Source organism: Trypanosoma conorhini (assembly GCF_003719485.1).
Source record: "Trypanosoma conorhini strain 025E chromosome Unknown Tco_14.4_contig_00274, whole genome shotgun sequence".
NCBI lineage: Eukaryota > Euglenozoa > Kinetoplastea > Trypanosomatida > Trypanosomatidae > Trypanosoma > Trypanosoma conorhini.
The window spans coordinates 1-13,460 of record NW_021704358.1 but is presented as its reverse complement, the minus strand read 5'-3'; the positions used below and the strand labels follow the sequence as shown (position 1 = coordinate 13,460).

At 59.6% G+C, this 13,460-nt stretch overlaps 5 protein-coding genes across 5 annotated transcripts, besides 9 other annotated features; all 5 read left to right on the top strand.

Moving 5' to 3' along the window:
* Nucleotides 1–825: 825 nt before the first annotated feature.
* Nucleotides 826–875: a microsatellite.
* A 12-nt stretch (nucleotides 876–887) lies between these two features.
* Nucleotides 888–2,762, top strand: Tco025E_04980 (putative acyl-CoA dehydrogenase; the record flags this gene model as incomplete). The annotated part of the gene is made up of 1 exon (XM_029371885.1): nucleotides 888–2,762. The coding sequence occupies one exon, from the start codon at nucleotides 888–890 to the stop codon at nucleotides 2,760–2,762; it is 1,875 nt and encodes a 624-aa protein (XP_029228040.1).
* Nucleotides 2,763–2,934: 172 nt separating this feature from the next.
* Nucleotides 2,935–2,962: a microsatellite.
* A 199-nt stretch (nucleotides 2,963–3,161) lies between these two features.
* Nucleotides 3,162–3,205: a sequence feature (G-rich).
* A 401-nt stretch (nucleotides 3,206–3,606) lies between these two features.
* Nucleotides 3,607–3,643: a sequence feature (A-rich).
* A 122-nt stretch (nucleotides 3,644–3,765) lies between these two features.
* Nucleotides 3,766–3,824: a microsatellite.
* A 177-nt stretch (nucleotides 3,825–4,001) lies between these two features.
* Nucleotides 4,002–4,085: a sequence feature (A-rich).
* A 209-nt stretch (nucleotides 4,086–4,294) lies between these two features.
* Nucleotides 4,295–4,347: a microsatellite.
* Nucleotides 4,348–4,451: 104 nt separating this feature from the next.
* Nucleotides 4,452–6,086, top strand: Tco025E_04979 (uncharacterized protein; the record flags this gene model as incomplete). Its single annotated transcript, XM_029371884.1, has 1 exon — nucleotides 4,452–6,086. One exon carries the CDS (start codon nucleotides 4,452–4,454, stop codon nucleotides 6,084–6,086), a length of 1,635 nt encoding a protein of 544 aa, XP_029228039.1.
* Nucleotides 6,087–6,170: 84 nt separating this feature from the next.
* Tco025E_04978 (putative DNA repair and recombination protein,mitochondrial precursor) lies at nucleotides 6,171–8,672 on the top strand (the record flags this gene model as incomplete). Its single annotated transcript, XM_029371883.1, has 1 exon — nucleotides 6,171–8,672. One exon carries the CDS (start codon nucleotides 6,171–6,173, stop codon nucleotides 8,670–8,672), a length of 2,502 nt encoding a protein of 833 aa, XP_029228038.1.
* A 47-nt stretch (nucleotides 8,673–8,719) lies between these two features.
* Nucleotides 8,720–8,798: a sequence feature (A-rich).
* A 303-nt stretch (nucleotides 8,799–9,101) lies between these two features.
* Nucleotides 9,102–9,127: a microsatellite.
* Nucleotides 9,128–9,182: 55 nt separating this feature from the next.
* On the top strand, nucleotides 9,183–12,584 carry Tco025E_04977 (serine/arginine repetitive matrix protein 1; the record flags this gene model as incomplete). Its single annotated transcript, XM_029371882.1, has 1 exon — nucleotides 9,183–12,584. The coding sequence occupies one exon, from the start codon at nucleotides 9,183–9,185 to the stop codon at nucleotides 12,582–12,584; it is 3,402 nt and encodes a 1,133-aa protein (XP_029228037.1).
* Nucleotides 12,585–13,122: 538 nt separating this feature from the next.
* On the top strand, nucleotides 13,123–13,449 carry Tco025E_04976 (small subunit ribosomal protein S17e; the record flags this gene model as incomplete). Its single annotated transcript, XM_029371881.1, has 1 exon — nucleotides 13,123–13,449. The coding sequence occupies one exon, from the start codon at nucleotides 13,123–13,125 to the stop codon at nucleotides 13,447–13,449; it is 327 nt and encodes a 108-aa protein (XP_029228036.1).
* Nucleotides 13,450–13,460: the final 11 nt, after the last annotated feature.

The window sequence follows — 13,460 nt, the reverse complement described above, 5'->3', positions numbered from 1 at the left end:
TCTTTCTTTCGCTGCTTCTTTTACTCTCTTCTAGTGTGTTTATATATGCATTTGTATATACTTTTTCTTGCTTGGGCCGGCGACGACTTTAACGACACACACCCACGCCGGAAAAGAAGAAAAGCGAAGAAAAAAAAGGGACACGGGAGAGGCAGGCGCCGGGTGCGTGTGCGGGGGCGTGCGGGAGGTGCGCCGGGGGCACAAAATAAGGCAAACACTGAAGCGAAGAAGAGTAAAAAGCAAAAAACAAAACAAAACAGAAACAAAAAAGACGACGACGTACAAAAAAAACGAAAGCAAAAAAAAGTAAAAAGAGAAACACCGCAAACAAACATGCAATAATAATAGTAAAAAAAATAGAAAAGGCGGGAAATAACGCCAACCACGTTACTTGGTGTAAGAAAGAGCGAAGTGACGAGCATTTCCCTCTGTGCTGTCGTGACAGCGCTCTCAGATGCCTCCCCCTCCCCTGCTTAACCGCAAAACAACCGCCCACCAGAAAACAGGTGGAGGAATCAGACAAAAAGTGAAAAAAACAAAGGCAAAACAACAAAAAAAAGCGACAACCTCAACGAAGACTGAACTCACACACCCACACAGGTGCGGGTGGAAGAGGCACTCGTGAGGAGTGTGAGGGCGTGCTTAAATAAGTTCTCCTGTGACTGCGGGGCGAGGCTGGACGCCATCTCTTTACCGCCTTTGCTCCCGTTTTTTTTTCTTTTACTTTTTACTCTCACCACCGTCCCCACCACTGTCAGTTTCTCTGGGATCGGTGCTCAAGCTAAGGAGGAAACAAAGGCGAAAGGAAGTCAAAGAATACTTGCAAAGAAGGAAGAAGACGAAAAGAAAAGAGAAGGAGAGGAAGACAAAAAAAGGGCAGGGAAATCATGCTCCGTCGCCATCTTTCTCTGGCCACAGTTGGAGTGGCAACCGCGCTCGGCGTTGCTGCGTCCAGGCGTTGCCTGCACTACGCTCCACGCGTCAGGGATGTTCAGTTCCTCATGGAAGATGTATTTAACATGTACCCGCACTACGAAAAGCTGGGACGGGCTGACGTAAACAAGGAGCTCTTTGATGCCCTACTCGAGGAGGCCTCAAAGTTGGCCACGCACACACTTCTCCCGCTTTACACCTCCTCCGATGATGAGGGGTGCCATCTGCTGAAGGATGGAACGGTAACAACGCCCAAAGGCTTTAAGGAGGCGTACGAGGCCTACAAGAGTGGCGGCTGGGTTGGCATTTCACTCCCCGAGGAGTACGGTGGGCAAGGTCTGCCAGGATCCGTTGGTTTCACCCTGCGAGAGTTGCTCGCAACCGCGAACTGGCCCTTTGCGATGTACTCTGGCCTAAGCATGGGAGCCGCGAACACGCTTCTGGCGTGGGGGAGCGAGGAGCAGAACAAGACGTACCTCACCAAGCTTGTCAGTGGGGAGTGGACCGGTACCATGTGCCTCACCGAGCCGCAGTGCGGCACGGATCTGGCGCAAGTGAAGACGAAGGCAGAACCGTGTGGCGATGGCACCTATAAGCTGCGGGGGACAAAGATTTTTATCTCCGCCGGCGATCATGACATGACGGAGAATATTGTTCACGTTGTCTTGGCAAGGCTGCCGGATTCCGTGCCCACGACAAAAGGCATTTCGCTTTTCCTGGTGCCACGTAATCTAGTAAAGCCAGATGGTTCACTGGATAAGAAGAAAAATGTTCAGTGTGTGGGGTTGGAGTCCAAGATGGGAATTAAGGGGAGCGCCACGGCGCAGCTGAGCTTTGAAGACTCGGTGGGCTACCTTATTGGTAAGCCCAACGAGGGGATGAAGGAAATGTTCACGTTCATGAATACGGCCCGCGTGGGAACATCGCTGCAGGGTGTTTGCCACGCTGAGCTTGCGTTTCAGAATGCGCTGAAGTACGCCCGCGAGCGTGGCTCCCAGCGTTCTCTCAGCGGGGTAAAGTGCCCTGACAGGCCCAACGATCCCCTTGTGTGGCATCCAAACGTCCGCCAGAATATCCTGTTTGCAAAGGCCATTGCCGAGGGAGGTCGTGCCTTCTTAATGGATGTGGATCGTCTGCTTGACATTCAGGAGGTCACCAAGGACGCGGCAACGCGGAATGCACTGGAGCACGAGATTGGCTTCTACACACCCATCGCCAAGGGGTGCCTGACGGAATGGGGCCTGGAGGCCTCCTCGCGTTGCCTGCAGGTGTGGGGTGGACATGGCTACATTAAGGGTAACGGCATGGAACAGATTCTTCGTGACGCGCGTATTGCGACGCTGTATGAGGGCACCACAGGAATTCAGTCCCTGGACTTTATTGGTCGCAAGGTGCTGCGCTCTAAGACGGACGAGGTCTCTCGCGTCGGTGGCAAGGTGAATGCGCTTGCGCGGTCGCACTTCTTCTTGCGTGGTCCCATTGGCAAATTCTCACGGCGGCTGTGGACGTTCCAGAAGCAGTGGCGCCTGGCCATCACCAGGGTGAAGATGGGGGCGCTGAGCGACATCGACTCCGTCGGCGCCGCGTCGGAGGATATGCTGATGTGCACCGGCTACCTCTTGCTGGGCTACTACTGGCTGCGCATGGCCATCGCCGCGCAGAAGAAGGTTGCCGCCGGCCAGGACCCGGATGGCTTCTACCAATGCAAGCTGGACCTTTGCGCGTTCTTCTTCCAGAACATCCTCCCACGCGCGGACACGCACTTTCAAGTCTTGCAGGCCGGCTCCGACATCGTGAAGAGCAACGAGGCGGCGTGGGACCTCGCGTAAAGTTGGGAGGGAGGGGGCGCCCCAAGCGGCGGCGACGGTGTTGCCTGCATTCAGGCAGACACGCCCGCAAACGCCCACCCGATGCAAAAAAAAAAAAAACAAGGCGCCGAAGCGAATGAAATGACTGGGGCAGGGGTGGGCAAACTACGCCCCTTAGCAAGGAACAAAAACGGCAGCAGCAACAGCAGCAAGCGGCATCAAATGTGATGCGAAATACAATATAAAGTGAAACAGCAATAACAGCAACGAAAGCAAACAATAAAAGAATGGATATATTCCCCGTTTGATGTGCGAGCGCAATGAATCTTATGTGAGCTCCCTTTGCTTCTCTTTCTTTTTCCCCTGCTCATCTTATTTTTGGTTCGTCAAGAACTCTTTCTGCGTGTGGGCGGCTGTCTGCCTCCCTCTTCCCCTTCCCTTCCCTTCGCCTCCCCTCTTTCCCTACATCTCTTCCCCCCGTTACAGGCCTCGTGCTGCGGGGGAGATGCGGAGAAGGAGAAGAGGCACGCGCGTCTTTCACGCGGTGCGGAGTTGAAGGGCACTTTCCTGGGGCGTGGGCGAGCTCGAGTGCTGTGGAGAGAGAGGGAGGCCGTACACACACACGTGCGTGCGGGGAGCGAGGGGGTTGAGGGACACAAATCGCAAATCAGTTACGATTGAGTGAACACGAGGAGTGCGTGAAGGCGACGCAGGAGGCGGTGCGACTTCTGCCTCTAGTTACGTGCCCGCGTGGATGAGTGGGGCAAAGATAAAATCTTTGATCTTGTTTTGGTTGATGCTTTTGGACTTTGCTCTCCCGCCGCATTGCTTCCTTTCCGCTGTGTCTGAAGTGGGGCGGGGGAAGTTTGTCCATTCTTCTTTGTTTTTTTTTTTTTGATTTTCCTTCCGGCTGCCCTCTCCGGGCGCTCTCCTCAGAAGAAACACTGCCGTGGGGGGGGGGGGGCGACGGCTTCTGCGGGCGTGGGACAGTAATTGTCTGGGCGCGCAGTGGCCCGACAGCAGGTATATACATATATATATGTATGTATGTATGTATTTATATATTTGTAGTTTGTATGTATGCGTCTGCGGTGCATGTCTGCAATTTTCTCTGACTGCGTGTGTGACGTGAGGGAAACGAAGCAGCGCTCCTCGTTTCGTGGCATCGCCATTCGGTGCGTTTGTTTGTGTGTGGCGTGAGGGAAACGACAGGGAGGAAAAGAAGGGGATTGACGCAAAGGAATCGGTTCATGTGGTCACTTGTTTTTTTTCTTTTACTATTGTTGTTGTTGTTGTTTCTTTTTGCTCTTGTTTTTTTTTTGCCTTTGCTTTTGTTTTCGCTTTCTTCCCCTCTCTCTTTTTCGCCTCTCTGTGAGTGTCCAATTCCGCACGTGCCTCAACCGCGGTGCGTGGTGCTACGCGACTGCTGCCTCTTCCATATACTTTTTTCGCGCCGCACGCGTGTGTGTGCGTTTTTTTTTTCTTCTGGCGCCCGCGCAGAGAAAAGGGGGGCCGATACGGAGAGTGTCTCCCTGCGTCTGTGCGTGTCTAGCGAGCAGGAGCAGGAGGAGAGAGAGAAAGAGGGAGGGAGGTGTGGAGGCGGCGGTGTAGAGCTCCGCCCTTGCCGCCAAACGCAGAAGCGGAGAAGAGGGAAAGAAGGAGGGGAGGAAAAGGTGGCGAGCGGCGGCAACTCTGCTGGGGCGCCTGCGAATGTCGGCGGCGGGCTCGCGCGAGGAGATGTTGGAGGCGCTGCAGAGGGCGAAGCAGGCGATGGCGCGTCGCGTCCCTGCGGCGCCGCAGCAGGAGGAGGCGCCCGCGGCGGGCCGCGCACTGCAGTTGCGGGGTGCCGAGGCGTCGCCTCCGCCGCCGCGGCCGCGGCCGCAGGTCCACTCCGAGGCGCGGGAGAACCGAGGCCACTTCTTCGACACGTGGTGCCGCAAGATTGAGATGTTCGTCGCGGACCCCACGAAAACGATGTTAGAGCTGCCGAAGGAGTTGGCGGCCAACGACCGCCGCGAGCTGCACAGCCTGGCCGAGCGGTACAACCTTAGCCACCAGTCCCGCGGCACGGGGGCCACGCGGCAGCTGGTGCTGAAGAAGGACGCCCTTCACTACAGAATGCCCGACATACGCCCGGATGACATTGAGGCAATTAAGCAGAAGGCCGGGAGTAAGGAGTCCAAGTTCCACCTGCGTCGCGTCGTGCAAGACGCTGACGTGGCGGTGGGGTCGATTGGGGCCTTTGCAGACGAGGCAACGGAAAACATGGTCCGCCGCCTGGATCGCGCGACAGATGAGTATCGCAAGGCGGTGGAAGTGGGCTACTCACAAGAAGAGCTGCTCGCACTAGAGGCAGGGGAGAGCGTGGAGGACATTTTGCGTCGTGGTGACGAGAGGGGACTGCTGCAGGCAGCTATTGCTGCGCAACCCGGCGACATGGGCGGTTCCGTTCCGCCTGTGTCGACGCCCGCTGGCGGCGAGGCCGCCCCTGGCGCCTCGCTAGACGGCAGAAAAAACAAGTTTTACGACGAGGTTTGCCTTCGCTGCGGGGCACGGGCACGTGTGGATTACGATGTGCAGAAGTGGGAGTGCAATGGGTACTGCGCCCAGTGTGCCGCGCAGACGATATGGAAGCTGGTGGAGCTGGAGAGTGTCACGGAGGAGCTTGTCTACGCCTCCACGCCGGCGGGCCGAAAGCGCGGCCACCACGAGGCGGAGACGGAGACCTCGCCGGCGCGGCAGGAGCCGGAGGAGATTGACAAGGACAACGACGAGGATGACACCATCACCGTGGAGGATGTGGTGGATATGGCCAGCATGAACGACTTCTGTGCCGCGGATGTCAACTGGATTCGCCGTTTCGCGAGGCATCATCAGCCGCAGGGCAGCGGAAATATTCTCAGCCGGCACATTGTGTTTTGCATCGAGTTTGGGGACCTCTACAGCATGCGCATTTTCCGCGACTTCCTCACACCAGGGCACACAGAAGGTGCTGAGAGGGAGCGAAAACGCCCGAGAGGAGAGCCCAACACGGGCGCTCAGAAGGATGCGGGCCAAACTGGGTGGTTTCTGCGCCTTTGCGAGGTCAAGGACACCGGGGTGCCCTTGTCCACGCTGCTGGAGGAAGTCAGCTCCTGCATTCCCGAGCGATACGATCGTCTTGCCGTTGCTTTTCCAAACATGTCTGTGTATGGGGCAGTGGCCACGTGTGTGTGCCTTGTTCAGTCCGATGCGGTGCAGGAAGGCGCCTTAGAGTCTCTACAAAGGAAGTACGGGAAGAACTGTGTCCGCTTCGCACGAGAGCTTCGCATCGTCCTTGCTAACGACGATGAGGGCTCTGCATGAGTGTCATAAAATTTTACTACACACACACACACAATTCTAAAAATTTTTTTTGGCCTCTGTTGGCTTATTTCACCTCCAGTTACAATGCTTCTTGTTGTTTGCTTCTTGCCCCTCTCCTCCTCCTTTCTGGTTCTGCTGCTGCTGCCATCGTTGTTGTTGTTGCTGTTGCTCTTGCATTACGTACTCTTCCTCGGCTTTTTTGTCATTTCTCTTCTTTGCGTGTGTGCAGTGGCAAGAGAAGGCGGTGCTGCCGAGTCCATTGCGGCGATGCGCAGTGGTGCGAGTGCCGTGGCCGCGGTCGGTTTGCACGTGGCGGCAACCGCCGTGACTGCACGGAGGGGTTGTGCCGCGTTACCGGCGCGCCGCGCGGCGGACGCCTCCGACGGCAAACTCCCCCAGGGGAAGACTGCCAAAGCAAAGGAGCCGGCACCGGCGTCGCCTGCGTCCCACGCGGTCTCGCCCGCGGGGGAGGATGCGTTTATCAACCCATTCACGGGCCGCCTAACCCCAGCAAGCAGCCGTGTGGCGAAGGAGCTGCTGCGTGTGGGGTTTTTGCGGAGTGTGGTGAACCCATTCCGCCTCACATGGGATGCGGCGAAGTGGCGTACGGCGAGCGCCGCCGCGCTGAGGCCTTTTCAGACCTCAGTGGTTTCGTGGCGGAAGAACTTGGCGGCGCTGCTGACCCGGCCGGACGCCGCTGACGCCGTGGCGGAGGAGATGCAGCGGTTGTACAGTGAGCTCACAAGCGCGTACCTGCCACCCAAGCTGGACACCATGCACGACCCGCAGCTCTCCTCAATGATCATGACGCCCGACCAGGAAAATGCCATCCGCTGCGCCCTGCGCGGGTACAATATGTTTGTTGGCGGGGGCGCTGGGACCGGCAAGACTGTACTGCTCAAGGCGATGCACCGCCGCCTGACGCAACTGGGGCTGCGTGTGGCAATGACAGCCAGCACCGGCGTTGCCGCGGTGCAGATTGGCGGGTGCACGTTTCACCTGGCCTTTGGGGTGCCCGTCGGTGCGGGGGAGCAGCAAAAAAAGCGGTGGGACGCCAACGCGCTCCGTGCGGTGGACGTGGTAATCGTCGACGAGGTCTCCTTGCTGGACGCGGAGCTCTTCGACGCCTTTGAGTTGGAGGCGCGAATGGCGCGGCTTCAGGCACTTCCCTTTGGCGGTCTGCAGGTGATCGCCTGCGGAGACTTTTTACAGCTCGCGGCCGCGGACAGCACGTTTAGTGGCCCATGCTACCAGAGTGATGCCTTCCGCCACCTCATCGCGGTGCGGCTGGTGACGCAGATGCGCCAGGCGCAGAGTGATCCCCTGTACAAGATGCTGGCGCAGCTGCGTGTGGGGAAGTTCGACCGCAATTCCTTCGCGCTGCTTGACCGCGGCATACCCGAGGACAAGGACAACGTCACGTACATCTTCCCTCGGCGTCGTGACGCACAGGTATTAAACGATGCGAAGTTGGGTGAACTCCGGAGCGAGGAGATGGCGTTTGCGCCGCAGCGGGGGCCGCTGCAGCTCGTCGGAAGCTTCACCCCCGCCGGCCTCATTGAGTTTGCCAAGAAGCAGACGCCCATGACCCGGGAAGAGGTGGTGCAGGCGCTGACGGAGGAGGTTAGGCGAGCCGCCGCGGTGGATGTCGTGGACCACAACGTCGTGGTCATGCCGGTCCGAACAGAAAAAAACGGCGTGCTCGTTCGTCTCCGCAACCCGGAGGACATCGGCGCGGGGAGGCCCAACACCGCCGCCGCCGCCGCCGCCGCCGCCGCCGCCGCCGCTAGCAGCAGCAGCGGCAGCAGCATCCCAGAGGACCGCTGGAAGGCAATCTTGGAGGCCACCGCGGCGCGCCTCAAGGCAACACTTCGGCGGGTGTACGCGGAGGATCCGCAGGGGTTTGTCCCGACCAGCGTCTCCATGATGCTTGCCGACGTTTCAAGTCACCCAAGCGCCGAGTACCTCATGCCGTTGCGGCTCAAGTTGGGCTGCCGTGTGATGATCAACCGGAATCTCTCACGGACGGTTTCGAATGGTAGCGTCGGCGTGGTTGAGGCCTTTGCTGCTCCCAACCCGGACTTGTTTCCCCGGCGTCATGAGGCTTCGTTGCGGACAATGTATGGGCGGCTGCTTGAGAAGAACTTGTTTCCAAAGCTCCCCATTGTTCGCTTTCTGGACGGCGAGGTCGTGCAGGTGCCCCCGCTTTCTCTCATGGTGGGCGGCACACCCTCAACCTTCTTCTACGGTCATGAACTGTACCTGTTGCCGCTGCAGCTGGGCTACGGGTTTACAGTCCACAAGGTTCAGGGGCTTACCCTGCAAGGGACTGTTGTGCTGGACTGCAAAAACTTCTTTGAGTGTCCACATCTCATTTACGTGGCGTGCTCCCGTGTGCGGTCGCTTGATCAGCTCATTGTGAAGAACATAAAGGCGGACATGGTCATTGTGAAGCGGAGTGCGCTGGAGTTTTCGGAGCAGTTAAGAGACGCTTCCGACTTCACAAATTTGGTGCCACCGGAGGGCTGCACTCGGGCGTCTTGGGTGGATCGCCTGTCTCCACGTCTCATGGGGTTGGGTGAGTGACGCAACAATACTGCAGCTGCGGAGGACGCTGCTTTATTCCCTCCGCCTTTCTATTTCTATTTCGTTTATTATTATTATTTTTTATTCTATTCCCTTTTTTTTTTCCTATCTCTTTCTCTGTGTTCTTCACATCACAGTCGTGTGTGCGTGCAGCACCACCACCGCCACTGTCATCGCGTTCTCACCGCTTTTTATATATATATAAATTATTTTGTTTTGTTCCGACTGCGCTGTGGCGGCAGCAGGTTGCTGTTGCCATTCGATCAGATGGCCACTTGCTGTTGGCTGCGTCCAACGGCGCTTGTGTGCAGTGACGCCCGACGGTGCGGCGGCGGTCTTCTGCGGCGCCGCGTCCCCGTTGCGCCATGCGGCAAACGCCGCTCACTCATGTCTTTCTTCCCTTTTTCCCTTTTTGCTCCGTTCCGTGACTGTTGTTTTTGTTGTTGTTGCTCTTGAGTGTCTCTGCGAGGTCATTTCTGCAGAGGATCCTGCGCGAGGCGGAGAGGCGGCATGGTACAAACGGCGGGCCTCTCGCGGGCCTACGCGGTCCTTCGGCAGCTCGAACTGCTGCGCCAGCAAGACGTGCTCGACCCGCTGCCGCCCGACCCTGACGCGGAGGCCGGCAGCTGGCGGCCGGCGCCTGCGGCGTCCCCGTCGTCGGCTGCCCGCCACGCCGCGGAGACGCGGTCTCGGCGGGGCGCGTCCCTCGTCACCGCCCCCCAAGCAGGGAGCAGCGGCCGAGGGCCGGCAACAGCACACGCACCGCGGCGCGCCGGGGCCGAGGCCGAGTCGAGGGAGCTGACTTCGACGCGCGCCGTCGACTCGCCAGTCGTGGACGGTGGAGGCAGGGAGCCGCGGCTGGTGGAAGCGTACAGCTACGACACCAACGATCTCGCGGCGACGGGGAGGCGGCTTTCGCCGCACCCCTCGATGGAAGGAAGGAATCAAGCGCTGCAGCGTGTGCTTCAGGAAATTGTGGCGCTGCGGAAGCAGGCCGCGGCAAAGGCAGGGAGCTCCAGCCACGGCGACGTGTGTAGTCCACCGCAGCAGGCGACGGGGGAAATGGACGGCGGTGTTCCGTCTGCCTCAAAGAGCAGCGTCAGGCAGGCGCTGCCGCGGCTACTGTCGCCGTCGCGGGACACCGCTGAGGAGGGGGAGGTTTTCTTCGATGACTTTCCCTCCGCGCTTGCCGCACGTGCCCGCAGCACACAGTGGCGTGAGGAGGGAAAACGCCCTGAGGAGAGGAACGGAACTCAGCGGCGTCACGGCCACGAAGTCTCCTGCGCTGGTGACGGCGGGGCGGGGGAGGAGGCGTGTGACGAGGCCCCGCACACAAGCAAGGGGGCGGAGAGGCAGCAGGATTCCGCCGTCGCTCCACCGGCACACAGCCCGCCGAGGAGGACGAGGGACGTGCTTACCTCCTCAGCTGTGCGTGAGTACACCACGTCCCTCCTGCGCCAGCGTCAACGGCGCCTGGAGGAGGTCCACGGTGAGATTCAACAGCAACGGGCGGACCAGCGCCAACGCAGCAGTGCTTTTGACCCAAATAAACAACCCGAGCTGACCCTGTCGACAGCCTTTTTCTCGCCCATTGCCCGCGTTGCGGATCCTGACGAGGGCCTCTCGCCGCTTCCCAGTCGAGGTCTGGACTTTGACGCCGAGCAGAGGGAGGTTGTGAGTCCACCACTGACTGCATTCCTTCATGAGGTGACAACCATGGGGTCAGCTGAGATGCAAGAGAAGCTGCGTGGGATGGAGGGCTGCTGCGATGGCTCTGCGGGGCGATGTCGGCAGTGGTTCGCACTCACGGCTCTTGCGAACACGCACGACGCCGTTCGCCACATCATGCTCCCACTGCTGCTTGCAGAGTTGGCGGAGCAGGCTGAATCGAAGGAAGAGGACGCAGGTGACGCCAATTCGCGTATGTCGCACATTCTTTGCGCCTTGATCGGCTTTGGAGGGCTGGCTGCAAGTGCCCTTCCACTGCTGCTTGAAACGCTCACGCACGCTGTTGGGTGTCCTAGGCTTGTGGCCCTTGCGATACGGGCCGTGGGCGGCGATGAGGGTCTGCGTGCGCTGTGTCGCGTGGCACGCTGCGATCGCATGCACCCTGGCGTCCGGGCGGCCGCCGTCTACGGCATTAGTACGCTGGCCTACCCTGTGCTGGGCCACACGACGGTGTACTGCGTCGGTGCGCCTGGGCTGAGTGGCGTGCTTGTCTTCTACCAGCCGCCGGTGCCAGCGAGTTACATGGAGGTGGGGACCGACGGCGAGCGACGCCGGGAGCCGTCGCTGCAGCGCCCACCGCCGTATAGACCCACGCACATTATACTGAGTGCTGAGGTGATGCGCAAGCAACTCATTCAGTTCACCGCCACAAGGAATTTTAGACGCGCCACGAGCAGCTATGAAACCCTGCCGCTAGTTCTAAGCGATTTTGCCCGCGATGCGCCTGAGGCATGCCGGCAGCAGGGCCTGCCTGACGATGTGCAGGAGGCGCTGCATCAGTGTGCGCTTGAGCTGGACGACGTGTCGCATGCATCGCCCCGTGTGCTGCCATTTTCGTACGACCCACACTATGCTGGTCGTGAGGAGGAGTTGTTTGCCGTGGAGGAGGTCCTCATGACGATTCTCCACAACCGAAGAACACCGCTGAGTGTGGTGGAGCAGACACTCGTGTCCGTCGCCTCGCTACCGGATTTTGCCACGACGCATGCTGCGTCGCCAGTCCTTGATTACGTCATTCGCTCTGTCTCACACTTTGAACAGCAGGGCGGGGGCGCCATAGACGGGGAAGAGAGTGTTCTTGTGGCGGGGCTCGTGGCACTGGGGCGGCTGCTGCGAAATGAGGGGACCTCGCCCAGCGTGATAGACACCGCCTGTGGTGTGCTGCTGCATAACTTGTCCTCGCCGTCGTGTCGGCTGCGACACGCTGCCTGCGTTGGACTCGGTGAGGTGGGCGCCGTGTCGAATAGACCGGGGGACATCGCCCGCGCCCTCACCGCGGCCCTGAACGATGCTGCGATGAATCACGAGACCGTCGCATGGGCGCTCACCCGTCTGGGCCTCCGCGGCGTGCGGCTGCTGCTGGACCGCATCGCCCCTCCTCCTCCTGCTCCTCCTGCTGCTGTTGGTAGTAGTAGTGGCGGCAGTAACAGGCGGGACACCAGTGACGACGGTCGGCGTCACTCTGTGGAGGTTCTCCCGGCCTCTGTACGCATGCTGTGCGCTCGGGCGCTGGGGAAGGTTGACTTCTTGACCGTTTCGCTCGGCGTCCACGAGGACGCTCGCCGACTGCGGGAGGAGTTGATGCGAAGCCTCGCCGCGATCCTCGCAGCTGCCCAGGTGGAGGAGGAGGTCGCGCTGGAGTGCGCCTACGCCCTTGGAGAGGCGGCGGGCACGTGCGTCGACGGCGGGACACCGGCGCCGTGCCGGGAGGAGGAGGAGGCGGCAAGCTACTACCGCAGCGAGACCCCGAATGAGGCCTTTGCGGTGCTTAAGGGGCTTGTCGAGGCGGTTCTGCTTCCCCTCCCTGTGGAGAAGGCGCTGTTTTACGCACTTTGCTGCTATGGCGGGGCGCACGGGGAGCTGTACGTCTCACAGACAGCCATTCAAAGCTCCCTCGTGGTGCTGCGCGCCGCCGCGGCGTTCGCGCTGCGGGTGTGTGGGGGCAAAGTCATCCGCACCGTTGTGCTGGCGCTCAACGATGACGACGCCGGTGTGCGGCTCGAGGCGTTTGACACGTTAGACGCTATTGGTGTTGAGGCCGTCCTGGCCGTTCTGCGGTTGCGTCCCCACCAACACACCCATCAGGTGGTTGCGGCGCTGCGGGACTGCCTGCTGCGGGACCTGGGGCGCGAGACAAGGCGTCAGGCAGCCCAGGACCTCTACGCGGCGCTGTTGAGGGCTTGAAGCATGTGCACTTTGCAGGTTGGGGGGCAACACGCACACACACGCACACAGCTGCAGTCGCGTGCATCAGGTGCCGTTGTAGTCGTGCCATTTACTTCCACAGAGGTGGTGTATGCGTTTTACGTTCCTTGGCCGCTCCCCTCTCCTTTTTTTCTTCTCCCCCCATATCTCTTGGTGAGAGCATACCACATAACATAATTGCGTATTTGTACGTATTTTCATTTCACTCCTTTCTTCTGCGTGTGTGTTTAGACGAATATCTGGTGTGCTCCGGATGTGTCCCATGCGGTTTCCTCCGGTATATGGTGCGGGTGCGTGCGGCTCATTGTCTCGCCTCTGCCGTGGCGTACTCTCCACCGATGCCGCGCAGACACACTCGCAGAGTTGACACGTGCTGCTCCGTTGCCTGGCGCTGTGTTTCTGCCATCGCTTGCGTGGTTTTGCGGCTGTCGTTTTTTTTTCTTCTGTGTGTGCGTTTGTCTTTACCTGTTGGGGGCCGCGTTGAAGAAAGGGAAGAGTCCGAGCGAACACAGCAAGCATGGGCAAGATCCGCACCAAGACGGTGAAGCGCGCGTCGAAGCAGCTGGTGGAGAAGTACTTCACCAAGCTGAACAAGGACTTCTACCAGAACAAGCGCCTCGTCATGGACGTCACCATCGCCCGCTCCAAGAAGCTGAAGAACAAAATCGCCGGCTACGCGACGCACATCATGAAGCGCCTCGCCCGCGGCCCGGTCCGCGGCATCTCGCTGAGGCTGCAGGAGGAGGAGCGCGAGCGGCGCATGGACTACGTGCCGGAGGTGTCGCACGTCGACCAGGCCATCCAGGACGGCGTGCACGTCGACAAGCAGCGCTCAGCATGCTGAAGCGCATGGAG